The sequence below is a fragment of the Tripterygium wilfordii genome, chromosome 12, assembly GCF_013401445.1.
Source record: "Tripterygium wilfordii isolate XIE 37 chromosome 12, ASM1340144v1, whole genome shotgun sequence".
In the NCBI taxonomy this organism is placed as follows: domain Eukaryota; kingdom Viridiplantae; phylum Streptophyta; class Magnoliopsida; order Celastrales; family Celastraceae; genus Tripterygium; species Tripterygium wilfordii.
In genome coordinates, this window is record NC_052243.1 from 12,264,961 (window position 1) to 12,282,939 (window position 17,979).

At 36.3% G+C, this 17,979-nt stretch overlaps 1 protein-coding gene across 2 annotated transcripts; it reads right to left on the reverse strand.

The window, feature by feature from the left end:
- Positions 1–6,131: 6,131 nt before the first annotated feature.
- Positions 6,132–13,471, reverse strand: LOC120011240 (uncharacterized protein KIAA0930 homolog). 2 transcript variants are annotated; one of them, XM_038862307.1, is made up of 12 exons: positions 13,238–13,471; positions 12,902–13,100; positions 12,729–12,803; positions 12,403–12,509; positions 12,070–12,130; positions 11,184–11,243; positions 11,019–11,093; positions 10,604–10,756; positions 9,682–9,736; positions 7,865–7,978; positions 7,232–7,458; positions 6,132–6,579 (listed from the first exon to the last, which is right to left on the reverse strand). In XM_038862307.1, the coding sequence occupies exons 1-12, from the start codon at positions 13,267–13,269 to the stop codon at positions 6,556–6,558; spliced, it is 1,182 nt and encodes a 393-aa protein (XP_038718235.1). In that variant the 5' UTR covers positions 13,270–13,471; the 3' UTR covers positions 6,132–6,555. The 2 variants fall into 2 exon arrangements, with proteins under 2 accessions (XP_038718235.1, XP_038718236.1); XM_038862308.1 differs by lacking the exon at positions 13,238–13,471 and having other exon boundaries at positions 12,958–13,099.
- Between the last annotated feature and the right edge of the window lie 4,508 nt (positions 13,472–17,979).

The following is a 17,979-nucleotide window of genomic DNA, read 5'->3' on the forward strand; positions in this document are numbered from 1 at the left end:
GATCTAATTACTGAATACGTACAAGATTTGCACACAAGCAAACCCCTTTTCTCTATTCAACTCAAGAGGATATATAAGCAACCGTAGAATTGTAATGAAAAGTGTTCGACTCAGCAATTCAATTAAAGTTGGACATTCAATCGCAACAAAGCTAAGATATTTCAACAAGATCACCAAAAGCATAATAAACATAAAGGTTCTTCTCCCTTTCAAGTTCACATTACATTACGTACACCAAGAGAGAAAACTTCAATGGTAAACATCAAATGAAAAAGGAAGACAACTTACGTACAACACCAAAGATATATGATCATTCACCAATACATTAAAGAACGAATGGGGATTGGAGAAATAATGGATTAGTCATTAGAGGGGTAAAAGTGCAAAAAAAAACAGGGAAAGTAAGGAAGTTGGGTTAGAAAGAGATTACTGAAATAGACGTGCTACTAGATCTTTAATGAATGTTGACAGTATAAGTCCAACTACATTAAAGATATTATCCGTTCTGAGTTACGGATCCACACGGATTTGTTCTTCACGGACGTTATTATTGGTTCTTAGACTTGGAAAACAAATTTTTAATGTGAGAGGAACTATATTTTATTTATAAATCACTCGGCTATGTTATATCAAATTGATGTGAGATTTTTACTCTTCAAATGGTAACAATTCAAAGAACTTGGAGATGAAGAAAGAAAGCTACGTACATGTAGCATCGGCAAAGCATATAATTTTAATTTGAAGTCAAGTATGGTCAACAAAGCAAGTAGATAGGAACCAATCAGAACATGCCATGTAAGCAATGCCCTTGTCAGGGTTTCACATCATGAGTCGCAGAGTGGGTCAACAATGCAATCTCTTTTTCTTTTTTATGAAATATTCGGATAATCTCTTCAACTTTAATTTTCTTTTCCAAGAAAGATTTTGATACTGATTTGGAGGAGGCTAGAAAAATCAAACTATCCAAATCCATTCATTGCATTTGGATCAACTAAGGCCCCCATCATTTGGGAGACTGTCCAATAAACATGTCATCATTTTAATATTATTTTCCCTTATTATGTAATCCACCAAACCCATCTTTTGTCTTTTAATTTATCTAACAATGGTGGCTTTTGTTGAGGTAATTAATCATGTTAAATTAATAAAGGGAAATGATATTGTGTGCCCTATAAATGTATTATATAAGGATGAAAAATGTGCATTGAAATCTGAAAAAGAAACGTATTTTTAATTTTAAAAATTAAGTGAGAGAGTGTTCATATCACATTTGGCATAGTGTGATATACTGTAATGAATTCTTAACAAATGTCTTTAACGCACACGTTATCAATCCTACTCAACACGGACAATTAATTCACAAATGGTTAAGATAATGCACATCTTAATTGTGACATGAATTGTAACATATTGGTACCCACAAAGCTAGCTTTTCATGGGTGAATAACATTATTTGATGTTCATTATATTTGTCTTGTGTGGCTATATATACGACCATGTTTTCTCACATACAAACACCCATAAAATATCATTATGAAACCATGTATCCTCAACTTTCGAGTCAAAATGGGTAGCCGTGGGTTCAAGAAGAATTTCCTTTGAATCCGACAATTGTTCTTGTCGATAGATGGGCGAGATGAGCTATTGCTAGTCCGAGGAAGAATTGTGGTTGTTCGATGACCTCAAACGATGCGACGGCAAGGAAGGTGAAACCGATTGGATTGTTTTAAATTTCTCGTAATCACCTCTAATCTTAACCGTTGATTGAATCCAATGGTTGAAATTAAAAATCCATAAATACTATGTTTACGGGTGTCCGTATGTGAAACAACCTGTATATGTATATACAACATTTCTATAGAAGCTAGCCTTAAATAAAGGTGGCATATACAGTGAAGAATACTATACCATGCGTGGTGAATCTAGATTGTCACACAACCTTCTTCTTTCAAAGATAAGGCCAAGCACTCAAAAAAGTGGCTTTTGTGATTTGAACAAAAGTATACGATACTTGTAGATTCTAAACCTAGCTGGTTCATGGAATACTCAAAGAATAGGATAGAAGAAACCAGAATATATATGTTACACATATATATATATATCTATTCTAATTAGTACTAAATTAGGCCAATGAAATACCTACACCAAACAATATGTCACTTAATTAAGGGTTTCGATACGTCAATTTCTAGGCCTAAATGTTAGTTAATGAATTATGAATGATTATTTTTGTGTTTTGTTTTGTGTTTGTTCATGAAAATGAGATGTTGGTCAATATTTCAACATTATCAGTGTGGACACACCTTTAAGGGTTTTGTTATAAAATCAGATACTCATGAGATCGAGCACGACATAAATTTAATCCAAATAGCTTAAAGAGATATTGTCCATTATATATGGGCTTGAACGATTGTCCTTAAAAGGTCCTTTTGATTGAGAGGGATTTGATTTTTTTTACTTATAAACAACAGTGACATACACCTAATTGATGTGGGGTGCAGTTATTAATAGTTTGTTTGAACATGAAAATTAATGATGCACTTATATATCATTTTTTGAAAACCACATATTCCTCATTTAATAATAGCGCAATTATTTGAAAAGCTACAAACACATTCTTAATGGTTTAATTAACTAAAAAGTGCTAAAATATTCAAACCATGAGCACTAAATTCATGGAAAGAAATTGTGTGTATGTGTGTGTATAGGTTGACACTGAGGACACGAGTAGCTCAGATGACGGTACTCATATGTGTGGTATCTCATAAAAATCTCGATCAAGATCGAGTTCTAGCATCCCTCATCCCATCCCCTATAATAATAATAAAAAAAAGTATAGAGATTGACACTTGAGTTGCATCAACATGTTGTTAGGTACATAATATATAACTTATGGATTCGTGGGTCCATAAACAACTTTAGGACATATCAACCCACACCACAAGTCCCTTTTTTACTCCTTTTTGTGTTTCTCACTTAGCTTTCTTTCTCAAGTCAAGTCCAGCATCTTAATCAAGACTCTCATCCAAATCCAACACATATAAGATAATCAAAACATTAATATTGCATCATTAATCCCATAAAACACATATTTACACTCACCAATTATGATGATAATGACAATAGTAAGTTAATAGTGATGCATAGATACATAGATATATATATACCATAAAACTAACATCAATGGGGCCTAATTTCGTGCTCACTAGAGAGAAAACAAGTACAAAATCTAGCAAAAAGAACACATGCAAGTAGTCCTTCTCTCGTCTTTTACTTATCATCAAATGTGATTTCAGAGAGAGAGAGAGAGAGATTGAGCTCTATTTGATTGTCATGTTCATTAGAGCATTATTATTGTGTCAATGATTAAGTGATGATCATTAACATGATTGCATGGAGACTAGAAGTTGGTATAGATCCAAGAGTCTGGCCCGGAGAGCGACGGATTCGGATCTTAACATGTCATTTTCTCTCCATAATACGTGACACTGGGCCAGAGTTGAGCCCAACCGATTCTTCAGATCGTGGTTCACTACTTCCAACTGTTTCACCTGCTCTGTCAATTCCTCTAGATGCCTCTTCTTACGCCAACGTGAACGTCGGGCCGACTCTCGGTTAGAAATCATGCGCCTACGCTTTCTCTCATCGACGGAGTAAACCGACCGGTTCAACACTTCCGAACCGGAATTCGGGGTGGTTGGTAGCTCAATTTGAGACAATAGTTCTTGGATTTCGCTTGGACTCAACCCGGTTTCAAGAACCGGATAATGGAACTGAACCGCTTCTTCGGAAGCAAACATAATGAGGATACTTACAACTTGATCAATCAATGTAACCAGACCGGATTTTTTCAAGAGTAAACCGGAGAGAGGAAGGAAGGGGAAAAGGGAAGGAACGAAGTGTTGGGGTTGGCTATTTATGGACTTCAGGGAAGGAACAAGTGGGTCCCACAAGTTGGGGAAGAGGAATCTTTGTCCGAATAGTGTGAATATTTGTGGCACGTGATTTATTAGAAAGGGCGGCTTTTTGTTCCACGTATGTACTTTTGCGGGGCCAGGGTAGGATACAGGACTATAGTGGTGGGACCCTCACTTTATTTGATTGGCTTGAGAATGATTAACGTAGCCTTAATCACGAAGAATCAAACCAAAAACAGTAAAACACACATGCATGCAAACAAAACAAAGGAAAGAAAGAAGAAAGTAGGCAGAAGGGGGTCTAATGAATTTATGTTACGTGGAGTTTGTTTATTAAAATCTTCTTTTTGTTAATTGGATTGGGTCGTGATTGGTTGGCTTGTGACAAATTTATGGTGTTGGGGACGTCCAAATAAAGATGGAATATATATACTAGTAGTATATTTTGTTATTAAAGAATCACCTAGTCCAACATCTTATTCGGACAGTTGAGTGAGCGTAAATCTCGAACCGCGATAACAATATCAAGTTGGCGACAAGTCCATGAAACCAGGATTGCACAAGAAAATGATAACCAATTAGACTAGTGTTTTAGTAGTACAAGATAAGCCAGAAAAGTTGGAGAAATTGGTTTGGTGTCATTGGACCATGTGAATTTTGAAAAGGAAGAAAAAGAGAAAAAAGAGGATGTCCATAGATAATTGGTAAGAGGAATTGATACTTTGATAGTTATATATTATCATGTTCCCTTAACTAGGTCTACCAAATGCTATATAGTACTAGAACCTCTAGACAATAAAGACAAAGGCATGTGAAAAGAAAATTTTGTGGTTCCCAAACATGGGGAAAGAAAGGAAATTTAGTCTAGTTGTTTCTCTTTAGATTTATGGCGTACATTGCTTGAGATTAGTAGTTGGAATTAATCAGTTATTATACTTTTTTTTGTGAAATCTTAGTTCCATGGGATCCCTATCCGTATGGGTTTCGGTTCAGTCTTATCTTTCACCAACATAATATCGATTGTTTTGACGGCTCGAAGTTTACACCCATTTTAACTATACGAAGTACATGCTAGGTTGAGTAATTCTTCGGTTACCCAAAAAACTGTTTGGCTACTTTTCCCGTTTTAGGGGGTTGAGATTCCTTTATTTGATGTATCCAGAACTTGCCCTAAATATGGCACACACATGCCATCCACTTGATCAAACAATTGAATAAGATGGGAATAATTTCAGGGTAGTTTTGATGGTTTAGCAGTTGGATTTCATTTTGGCAGCAGGTTATAGTGGAGGCTAACATGCATGTACTTTCTGTTGTTATACTTTAACTTCCATATGTGAATCAAGGTCATGACATCAACCCTCCTGTCCTCTTGTACATAGCTTGGTCTCATTCCAAAGTAGGTTTCATGTGCTTCAACTGACAAAAGAAGTTAAACAAAGCAGAAATACCTCCTTTTCCCACAACTTCAATTACTTTCCATGTGCTAAGCAACTGCTCCTCCTTTTTGCACACGTCGGTTTCAGCTCAGCTGGCTAACCATTCATGTATTTCTGTCTACGGTGCAGGGTTCAAATCATGCAGACAACATATTTGTGTATATTTGTACATTTGTGTTGTGTTGCATGTGTGCGAATACTATGTGCCCTAAAACAAAACAACTCCTTTTGGTGTGTGTCATTGTCCATTGGCTACAAGAGCATCTGTGGGTAAAGATAAGGCAATGAGGAGGGTTTTGGGGAGGAAGAACCAAAGGTATGCCCATAATGAAGTAAACTCAGATCTATTGACTTCCATGTGTGAATATGGGCCATCTACTTGAAAATTCAAGCACATTGAAGCACAATGCCAAAAGATGGGGAAAAAACCAACAATGAGAACAACCCTAGAACAAAGAATCGTCATCATCATTATCATTAAACCCTAGAACAAAGAGTGAAAATATTATTATTGTCCACATTAGTTACTCTGTCGGATTAAAAAATTGTCAAGGAAGAATTCACTAAAAGTAAATAATCTTAAAATAGTATCAAGAAATCAATCTTAGGTTCGAACATTAACTTCAACAATTTATAGCCCTCATTTGTTATTACCCCAAGAGTAGGACTTTGTGTTTCTGTTATCACCCAAATGAGAGCGTTCTTGGTTGAATAGCCCTAGTGTTAGACCTTGTTTGTTGTGCACGTGTCAAGCCATCAAACTGCATTTCATAAATAATGTGAAACACCCAACCCAATAAATTAATTGACAAAGTAAATAATATATTGCTCGTAAACTACATTTCAAGTTCGGAATGGAATTTTTCAGAGGTTTCATATCTTAGTGTTGTAATCCCCTCCCAAAACTTGACTAGAGAAGATAAACAACACTTCAATATACTCGTGATGACGGTATTCAACTTGGGAACAAAGAATTGACACTGCACACATCTGATCTGGGAACTTATAGACAATGAGAATAATATACAATCCTTTCCACACATATGGCCCCGACGCAGTCAAACCAGAAGGCCCAAGTAGATTACAAAGCGATCTTCCAATTCTGACGCGATGGTTGTGAATCCTCCATCTCCCATGCTTTCCTCTTGCAGGTACCAATCAGCACTATTACGCATTTTAAGGAATAAAACATGGGATGCCTACAAGTTCACTGCAGGAGTTCCCTGCATTCCACATTTAATGTAAATACGAGTTAGCGTCCTATTTGGCATGCAAGAATCGTCAAATAAGGATTATCAAAGGAACGCAATGAAGCATTTTAGCAGATAATGTCACTGTATTCCCAAGAAAGAAGAAATGCCACCTCTTGGAAGTTGTATCCCTTTCACCATCAAGAAGAGAAGTGGGGCTTGCTTCGCAACTGAGTTCAGAAGGGTTCGGAAGTGTTAGCTTGGGAGGGGTTTGTCAAGAACTCCGGTTTGTTAATTATATGCAAGGTCGTTGGTTAGTAGTATAGAGGAACACTCCCGAAACCCACTCAACACCCTATTAGAAACTCCTCAAAATGAAGATTTGGGAGATCTCAACACTTAAAACGCATGGAACACCTCCCAGCCCAACTTTCTCCCTAACAAGCATTTCCAAAACCCAACTCTTCCCAAACTCTCCCAACCCACTTGAATCCATCGTCCAAGCATAGCCTTAAAGTGAAGGAGATATTATTATTGCTCCAAAGAGAGACACTGCAAAATATTTCATTACCCCGAAACCCAAAAAAAAAGAGAGAATGCGATTACCCCCAATCCTAATTAAAAAGATACCATTTTCCAACAACTGCCATTTTATTTATTGCATAATCATAAATAAGGAACTTACCTTGAACAAAATATCATAAGCAATGTGTTCCCAAGGCAGTGATATAGACATTAAGCAGCATTTGAGGGGCACCATCTCATCAGAGGTTCCGGTGGCAGAAGCAGCTGCATATGCATTCTTTGCTGCCACGGATGCAACAGATGCAGCTTTACGAACAATTGAGCCAATCCCAAATCCTTTCTTTGATGATATTGGTGAAAATGGGCCAGAATCCTCCTGGCTTTGATCTAATACAGAAGCATCTAAATCAATGTCTATCCCAAAATTGAATATGCCCTATCACTAGGGAGGGTCCATAAATTAATAAAAACAAATCAAGAGTCCCGAAGAAAATCATTTGCAGGGAGTAAACTTCCACGATGCATTGCAATGCAATAAAAAGAATCTTTTAGCATGCCAAAAATCATTTGCAGGCAGCAAACTGCCATAATGCATTGCAGAACAATACCAAGAATCAGCATCACAAAAACTGACAAAATGTAGATCATGGAACAACTAATAATCCACAAGTCAATCGATAACAGTTCCTAATTTCATTGTCAAGAAGTGTTTGATCAAATGATTCAAATCTAAATAAAAGGTAAGGTCAACTCCAATTAGTTAGGAATGGGAAGACAAGGTTATGGCATTCACCTGCAACACCAGAAACAGCTACCTCAACTTCACCGCGGCCTCCAGGGCCTTTCATGTAAAGCCTATCCGTTTTGCCAGGGGGAGAAAGGAGACTCCCAAATCGAGACTTTCCAGCTGTAAACTCATAAAGGAAAAAAATTTGGTGAATGAAAACTACAAAGATTCTTTTCTGTAAACATTCTCATCACTCTGCAAACAGCAAGCTGTAAGCATCAAACTAAATAATGCAAACAAGAACAAGCGAACAACAAAGTCTACTGGAGTAACTGGACAAGTTACAACTTGAATAGAGGTGCAGCAATAAAAAGACCAAAAAAGAAAATAGAATAATATTTATTCCAAAGAGTTTTCCCAGTCTAACAAAATCTGCCCTTGTTAGAGGACACAATTTGATGGAAACAACAGGAACATGATAGTTATATGATCATCACCACTCAGCTCACTAAGTGAGCTGCTATTCAACTTGCTGACTTGCTAACATTAGCCACATCACTTTATGATAAGATTACAGGCAGCCAATTTTCGCATCATTGGCTTCTTCCCCTAATTTCCCTATCCCTCTCCCTATCTTCCACAATAAAAAAACCCCACAACTCTGAGAAATTTGGGAAGACGAAGTGAGCAGAAGGGTCATATTTTTCGCATTGCAGAAGCACTCACTTTTGTTAACTGAAAACTGAATTCAAAATGCCTCTATAGCGTCAGAGAGTATGTAAGATTATCAAGAGATGCTATCAATCTATATGCCTTCTAATAAGGCTGTTCAATCTTTCACTTTCTATGTCCACATACAGAACAAACAAACTAATACAACCAATTAAGTTACTACGTGGGAGCCACAAGTTATTGGCATAAGTGGCACCTTCAAGGACGACAGACCTTTTAGATCTTCAAAGACAAGTGTTCAATGTTGCATTGCATGACCGGAAGTAAACAGTAATTACATCTAAAACAAGGTAAAACAACCTGAGAGAACTCGACTAAATTTAGTCGGGGAAGATTTGGTTCAATTGACCTTAACTATCCTATGTGAATAAATGATTGATGTTCCATCCTGAGCTAAGGAGCAAATATAATCTAATAGATTGCATTCCTCTCAAAGGCCTATTGCGAATAAGGAGAAATGTAGTTGTTACATGTTATATTTTCAATTTTAATATATGTGTACTTAAAAATCAGTTGTCCAGTTTCTAGAATTCACTATTCATATTTCCATACACATTCTTTCTACTTTTCACACAGCTTGTCTCTTTTCTAATGGTTCAGACCTTTGCCCCCCGAACATGAAGTGTAGAGATCTATGCTCCAGAATCTTGTCCATTTCTTTGATTGGTTGACCCTTTGTTTCTGGGACATTTTCTTTCTGGTGCATGGATCCATCATAGCTGCGAGGAGGAACATAACTCTTTTTCAGGACGTGGAGGACCCACTAGTGTCATGTCTTTCCCTAATCTTCCCAAATTTGTCTTTGCCATTTCATTCTCTTGAAGGAGAGAGGAGAGAGGAGAGCAGAAAATTGGGGGCATATGCAGATGAGGTAAAAAATTTCTTCTCAGATTATCATAATGCTCATCAGCTCATGGGTGGTCAAATTTAACTAAATGAATTCTTCTAATAAAAAAGGTAAATTTAACATGGTCCCTAAGCTCATGGAGACCCTATAAGTAACATCTATAACAAAGAGAAGATATTTGATGCAGATTCCAGATTTAAAGTAAAAGGGCTATATGCATTCAGCACAAAAAACAGAAGACAATTTTATAGAAAAAGAAAAACCGAAGACTTTGAGTAATTGACAAATTGATTGGAAGATGTACCGTCATATGCTTCACGAACCATTGGGTAGCTGACAAATCCTGAGAACAGAGTAATCTGCAATCACAACTACCAGAAAAGTGTCAAGCTTATCCGCTAAGTTTGCATGCGTGTATTTGAGTAAAAAAGAAGCCTTTCCAGAACTAAAAAAAAATTAATGCCTTGTAACTTGTATGTATCAAGTCGAACAAAAGGGACAGAAAACTCACTTTTTGATAGGATTTATTCTAAAGCAGTTATTCGCAGACAGCATACATATAGTACTTGAGCATAGTATCGAAAACACGTTTTTCATGTCAACTCCCAGCTTATCCTCTATACCATTTGAAATACTGGATAATATCTTAAATGTGCTATAAAAAAAATTATACTTCTTTTCTTTTTTTGAAATTAACTCCTACTTCCCACGAGTTTGCAGTAAACTTCTTAGTGAAACCGCTATATCTATTTCAGCCACATGAAGAAAATTGTATGTATGTAAAAGATATTACAAATGAAAAAATGCCATTAAACATGCATGAAGCACATATTGAACATTAACAATGTTTTTGAAATAAAAGCTCAGTAAGAGTCGCATCATATTCAAGACTATAACCAAAAAATTACAAGATTAAATGACATTAAGTTTAAGCTTCTCAAGAGAGGGAGGGGCATTATAGTACTACTGAATAACACCATATCTCAACAATTATCCTCAAGACTTAGGTGTACACAAGCCTTCTGCTTTATACTATGAAAGTTACACAGGTCAGCAGCTTAATCAAATAAATCCATCAAGGTCGCACGAAAAAACTGTCTGGAAATTAAAAAGCCTTCATTATATCAGAGAAGCATCAGGTCAGTCGAGAAGAAAAACTGACAGGCCATGAAAACAATAAAAAGTATCACTCAGTTTCTCAAATGTGAACGGAAGTTGGTCCATACCTCACTATTTTTCGCCTTGTCAGAATTAGTATGATTTTTTTGAGGGCTATTACTACTAGAAGCACTATAATGTGGCTCATTTTCTGAAGGAAACGCTGCCCCATCGTGTGCGTTGAGAAGCACACAATAGCAATGATCAGTACTAGTCAAGACCTGCATTAGGTAAAAAGTAAGTCATGACAAAAATATTTACACAGCACACCAGAGAAAATATTCTAGATTTTATTATCTTGAAAACATTGTGCTCTTTTTATTAGTTAAATGGAATTTGGTAAAAATATGTTTTCAACATACTTGACCCTTCACACACATACCAAAAGAAGAAAAGACAACAAATAAAAGCCCAAATATGATCAGTAAACTTTTATAATAAAAGATATAGCATTCAAGTCCTAGGAAAAAATAAGAATATTACCACTGCATCAAAAGTTGAGTCGAAGTCGTCCACGGCAAAACAGATATCGGGATAGGCAGGTGTTGTCTCTACTTCCTAGAAAGTTATAGCAATAAAATCAGATAAGAGCTTATGTAAAAGCAACATTCAAGAAGAAGACCCCATTGGTTATACCAACTCACTAACCTTTTGCGAGTCCAAATGAAAATTCACTCGACTTGGTGATGCATAAACGGTCTTTACAACCTGCAAAAGACAACATGGCCATAGTCATAACTAGATTGAGGAATATACACATACATGTAAGCTGTGACGAATTATGTTCCTATGTAAGCTTCAGTTGCAGTAGCCCTGTGGTCTTCAAGAGAAGGATACTGAAATTCCCAGTCCCAGCCATGCCCACCCTCATCCGATGATCAAACAGATACAAGACACAGCGCAAGTACAAACTAGAGAAGGATAAAACACAAATGTTGTGGCCAGGGTTTTGTTCAGTGTGAAATTATATATTACACGACTTTTCTAACAGTAGGCTTGATGAAGAGTGACAATCTTTCAGAAAAAGTTCAAATACGAACTTGTTTCAATGTTTCTTATCCAGGAATAGCAATTTTTTGTACATTTTTGCTCGTAATATAGGTATGATGAGGATATCAATATTCTACTCTCCTCTTTTTTTCTTCCATTCTTTGGAAAAAGTTCAAATATCTTCTTTCTTTTTTTTCACATGTTCAAACCCCGAAAACAGCTTCTTCGCATATTATGTGGGAGAAGGCCGCATATATCTTGCACATTCTCAACCCTGCCCACTACGGGAGCCTTGTGCATGAGAGTCGTTTACCTTTGGGTGGGATAGACGTTAAAAAATAATAGGACTATGGGATTTGATGACAATGATCATGATGGCCATTGAGTAATCCCTCATTATTCTTTGAAAGTTGGAGGGATACATGGTTAATCTCTTTGTGTAAATACCATTCTAAGGGGAGAGATGTTATTAGAAGTTACAGGCTCTCCATCTTGTAAACTTTTAGTAGTTTTCAAAATTCGATATGTTAAATGATAGTAATACCTTGTATATAGAAGTTAGTGGCGTGTCTCGATCAGACTGGTAGTTCCGAAGGGCCTGATGACTGAAAAAAAAAAGTATTGGATTTCCAAATTTGATGATTATAACAACACTGGGGAACAAAATCCAGATCACATCCACCACAAAAATGGCTCTCTTCATCATCAAAATTTTAAACATTTTGTGGTCGACACACAAAACCATAAGAAAAAAAATCCAAGTTAAAATACAATGGGCAGATTTCTTTATGCCACCAAGCTTGGTTGATTAATACTATTTCTCTTGCTCTCTAATTAGTCATGGTTATCATGCATGAAAAAAGAAAAAAGAAATTACCTGCAAATTGCTACGGTTATGGTGAATGAAGTGTGAGCAATCAAGTTCAAGTAAAATGAACACCTCCAATCCACCTCTGCTGAATTATCACTGATTAACGTATTCAACTAGTTGACAAAAGCAAAAGAGATTACATAAGAACTATAGCAAAACAAAATTGCATGGCTCACTGCATTACAAAGAGACAGAAATAAGGTCAGAGGCCAAATATCAAAATTTTCTAAAAAAAATGCAATAAACTCCGACTAAAGTGATAGCAAATGCCCAAAGTGTTTAGCATATTGCTCCTCACTCACAGCCTCACTTTGGTGGTGTTAAGCTTATACCTTAGGTGCCCACCTGCGAACAAAGTAAGGAGAGCCACCTTCCATATAATCACCGAAACCAATCCCTGGCAAACTCTGCAACACAAAAATTAATGGAACGCGCATCATTTGACAACAGAAGTGGCAGTAAAAAGGAAAAAATAGAAGAATTATCATGGATGAATAACAAGTGCCTTTTTCCGGACGAAGAATAAGAGGTCATCATCCTGGCGCCCTTTGGACTCCTTACCGCAAACGAAATACAAATCGAAGACATCATGCCAGAATCCCAAATCCATATCGGCGTCATCAGAGGAGTCATCCTGCTCATCCACGGCAGCTTTCGCTGACAAGTTCTTGGAGTGCTTCTTTACCATAATCAGCAATTCCGACCTACCAAACACACACTTCATGACTAACAAGAAACACAAATTCAAGGATGAAAAACTGAAATTCAAACTCAATCGGTACCATTCGGATTGAGATTGGATTGCATTATAAGAATCGAATCAAATGGGCGGATAATGTACCTAGAGGGAGTCTCTCCTCCATCGCCGAGCATGTCTTCTTGAGTTCGCAGCGATCGATGAAATATAGGTGAGCTTTTAATTGAGAAAACTGGCGCCTGCGATGATTAATCCGATTACCGATACTTTGCTCAGGACTCGGGACCGAGCGAAACCACGACGTCTCCGTGTGGAAACGTTGGGCTTCGAGAAATTGTTACGTGCAGTTTGGAATACGATAAGTCGGTAGAATTGCCTCCTTTGGAAGACAATGATGTCTATTAGGGACAAACTGCTTTCCTTAATGGCAATACGTGGCGATGTTATGCCACGTTGACAATGATAAATCAACGGTGCCCACCGTCAGTCGACTTCTGGGCCCAATATACTAACCCAAAACCTTTAAGCCCAAAAAAATATAACCCAAACGAAAAGCCCAAAATCTTTCAGTGGTTGGCAACTTGACATTGGACTATTAGTCTGGACAGGAGGCCCGTTAACAAATTGGGCCTGTTATCAACAATTCAGGGCTCAATTGGAGTGATGTGTAGAATGTTTTAAATTTTGTGGAGCTTAAATTAAGTCCATATATAAATGACACCGTTCAAGTTTGTAATTTGAACATTAGATAAGCCTAAACTCAGATTGTCAGGCCAACTACACATAAGTTTTTTATCTAACAATAGAGTAAATTGAGCCAAAATCCAACACGTGATCACAAAAATATTGCAGAATCGAACTCAGACCACATATGCACAAACCCTATTGTAACAAAATCGTGCGCCTTTTACTCTTGTTGGATGCAATTTTGTTAATTTACCTATGTCAATGACAAGGATATATGGGATTATATATTATAATAGAAAGCCAATGATTTGGCCCAATATGAAAATCCAACTTTGGATTCCTTGTTGTGTGTGGATATATATAAAAAAAATATATTAAAATTAAAAATAGCTTTTGGCCATCCATCCCAACAAACAACAACATCATGAAAGACCAAGTGACAAGCATCATTGAAAATCATGGGGAAAAGCTCCCCTTTTAATCTTTAAAGTTACTTTAACTAATGCACGCTTAGCTTTTCCTAATAATATTGACATAAAAATTTAAAGTTGTTGAAGAAAATTAGGGTAAATATGACCCATTTAATTAATCAATCATTTACACAAAATTGACTAGCACAATCAAATTAACAACTTAATTTAATTTACCAATGCCTTTTATGATCTAACCAATTTTTGTTCTCAATCATTTGGCTCCACAATAAATTGAGCAAAAAAAGGGGTGAATTGGCCTATTTCTTGCATGTATTTCCCCATTTCTTTAGAATATAACTTAATCGACGAAACTTTTTTTTCAGCAAAAATTTTATGCATATGTAAATCAACCCATTGAACTTAATTGATCATTCAAACAAGTATCAAAACTTCAATTTATGAAAGACCACAATCTAGGACATAAAACAAGAAAATTGACTTAAATTGATCATAGTGTATTAAAAGATCTTAAATTATAATTAATGACAGATTAACATATTACAAACCCAATAAGCACAATTCCTTTGTTCATTTTGAGTCCTCAAGACCATAAGCAACATACAATTAAAATTTTTAATTAATACTCCCCAAAACCTCACAACTTACGCAAAAAGACCATTTTAGCCCTCCATCCACTCTTCACTTGCCCTTCCATGTCCTCCTCCTGCTTGTGGAGCCAGCGCCGCCACCACCACCACCATGATGCGGCCTCAAATAATTCCCATCATTGTAAATCAACGGTGCCTCGTTAGCGTCGTCGCCGTCGTCTTCCGTCGTGATCCGAATACAGGAACATCTCTCTAGTGATGCAAAGAATGCACTTGCCAGACCATTGATGAACCACATAGCTACTCCATCAAGCCTTCTACATCCGGGTGAGCCATGGCTCGATGTGGTCCGGACCCTTTGCCTGTCCGGGGTTGACTGGACGTTGAAGAAGCTAGAACAACTTGATGAGGTTGTGGCTGCCATTTTTTAGAGCTTGAGAGAGAGAGATCCAAGCTAGCTAGGCCACATGAAAGAGAGAGAGATATAGTGTTTTGAGGGAAGGTTCAATTTATTTGTTGTCTATAATAAGAGAAACCAGATCTATTAAACGATCTTCTTTTTTTATATATTATAGCGTAATAGTATAAACATATAGGTGTGACATTTGATTTGACCATTTGTGGAATATAATTACAAATGGATATGTGTGGCTTAATTAGTACTACATTTTTTTCTCAAAAAAAATAAATAATTAGTACTACATTTCGAATAATTGGATTTGGGTGATAGTCTAGTTGATGAATTTATCTATCAGGTCAAATCGTATGGGTTAGGGAGGTTCTAAGTTCAATTTCTACTGAGAGCAATACCTTGTGACCATGTGATGAGTTAGGTGATAAATTTATATGTCCGCGAAGCTAACGGCCCGAATTTAGGCTTATATCAAATGTTCAAATGGTAAACTTGTATGATAACGTTATCGGTTACAAAAAAAATGCATTGATGCATATATAACATATTTGCATATTTTTTATTATAAATTATTTGTTAGTTAATATATAATATATACTTTGATAAAAATAAATATTCTTCGTATTTGTCGTTAGAGTTAAGCAATAACAAAAAAAGCTATTTTCTAAAAAAAATTATATGTGGTACATAAATCATGATTTACTCAATGTCACAACTAGAGATAATTAGCTAGGTAAGATGGTAGTTAAGGGTCAAAATTCTCCCAATATAAAATTCTAAATTTTGCGTGAAGACCCACCACCAAAAACATATCCTATTATATATTTGTAGCTGGATATATATATATATATATAAACTATGTATATTATACGAAGATGGAACCCAAAATGATGAATATTACGATGCAATAAAAGGATGGAGACAATAGTAGGAATAATATGTATAATCGATAATTAAAGAACAAAGAAAAACAATGATGAGATCCAAATGTGAAAGTGCCTCTCATTATAGGTGAGCTATGCATCTTGTCGCTTATCTGATCTAATTAATATATAAACCTTACTTTAGAAAACAATTGTTAAATATATTTTATGATTATGACACATAGAGAATATAATATTATGATATCCAAATTCTTTTTTATACCGAGAACGATCTGATACAAATTTATCATTTAAACATTCAATACGTGTCTAAAATCGAGATGTCAGGCCCGTACGCACAAAAGTTAAGTTGGTCAAAACTCAGCGCGTGACCACAAGAATATTATTCATAGCGAAAATCAAATTCAAGACCTTTCGAATCCAAATTCTCAATACAATAATATCTGTATTCTTTCTTTTGGTGTTAGGTTTCTTTCTTAACTTTTATTAGATTGAAATCAAGTGGACTTAGTGGGTAAAAAATGGTTGGACATATTACAACAAAAAAAGACTTTGAGGGACCTCGTGAAAATTATCCCTTAAAATTTTAATACAAGATTCAAAATTCTTACATAAATATAAAAAGAAACATATTAATAATAAGATATGTGTCAATACTATTAGTTATTAATTAATTAGTTTGAGTCCTCAGTGAGAGAGGTTTGTGCCGAATCTACTTAAGATATTGTTCCAAAGGCGTCTTGACTGTTTAAGGTTAGTCTCACGCTTATAAATCACATCGTTGACTTACACCAAACCGATATAAGAGTTTTGTGAGTCTTAACAAACATGGTTCAAGAATTTGCCTGTTTTGTCCACTTAGCCAAGATAATCCTTCTATGTTTCATCAGTTCTTTAGATAGACTCACTTCTTCCCATCTACCTGCTCTACTCAGGGTCTCTAGCATATATGTTAAGAAAGAAGACCGTAAACTCCTCTACGAAAAGGTTGTTGCATACACGTTTAGAATTGCAGTTGCAAGAATCACATTGAAACGAATAGGTGATACTTATGGATTAAATCCCAGTTGTCGGATATGATTGTGAACCAATTTCCCAGTATATATTCCTCAGGTGGGACGACCTCCAGCTTAATTGACAATGCATTCCCACACCTAGATAATAGGTATAGGATTTGATCTCCTCTTCATCCAATGTATCAAAAAAAAGTATATATACCCCCGCGTTCTTACACAAACAGCCAGAACATTCACCGTGGTGATCTCATTAGGCTCTACATTCCAATGCAACATTTCTTTGAACACCCCTATGGGCTTCCTAGTGTGGTTGCTTTTAACAAAGCCAGCACCACATTCCACTTGGGAATTTCATCGAACACTTTGTGCGCCGACTCCGTATCTCCGCAGAATGCATACATATTGAGCAAACCTGTCGAGGCATATGCATCTATTTCAAATCCAGTTTTCACAATGCTATTGTGAACACATCTTCCACAATCAGGATCACAACATATTGAACAAGCTTTCAGCACAAAGGGTAATGTAAAATTATCCGACACATAATTTCTCTGTACAAAATCAAGGCCTTATGCTATACAGGATATAGCCCATCAGACTCCACCCAAATAATAAACTATGAATCACATGCAATATCCGCAAACCACCCCTCCGCTCCACTGCTCCACTCCTTTCCCAGAACAGCCCAAAATAAATCAAGAGCAGAAATCCCCAAAAACAAGTCACTCCTTTGTTCTCTTCTTCAAAAACACCACCACTAGCATTAATAAGTCTAAATACTTCTTTCTTCCTTTTCCCCACCAATTGAAATCTTCTCCTCCAAAACCCTTCCAGAACCCCAATCCGCCTCCATTTCCGCCGGTGAA

Bases quoted from the DNA above. Each gene is read 5' to 3' on its own strand.
- LOC120011240 (XM_038862307.1), bottom strand. From the start codon at position 13,269: ATGCTCGGCGATGGAGGAGAGACTCCCTCTAG. The intron at 13,101-13,237 runs GTACATTATCCG...TGTGTTTGGTAG, and splicing joins GGAGGAGAGACTCCCTCTAG to GTCGGAATTGCTGATTATGG. The intron at 9,737-10,603 runs GTATGGACCAAC...TTGTGATTGCAG, and splicing joins ACAAGGCGAAAAATAGTGAG to ATTACTCTGTTCTCAGGATT.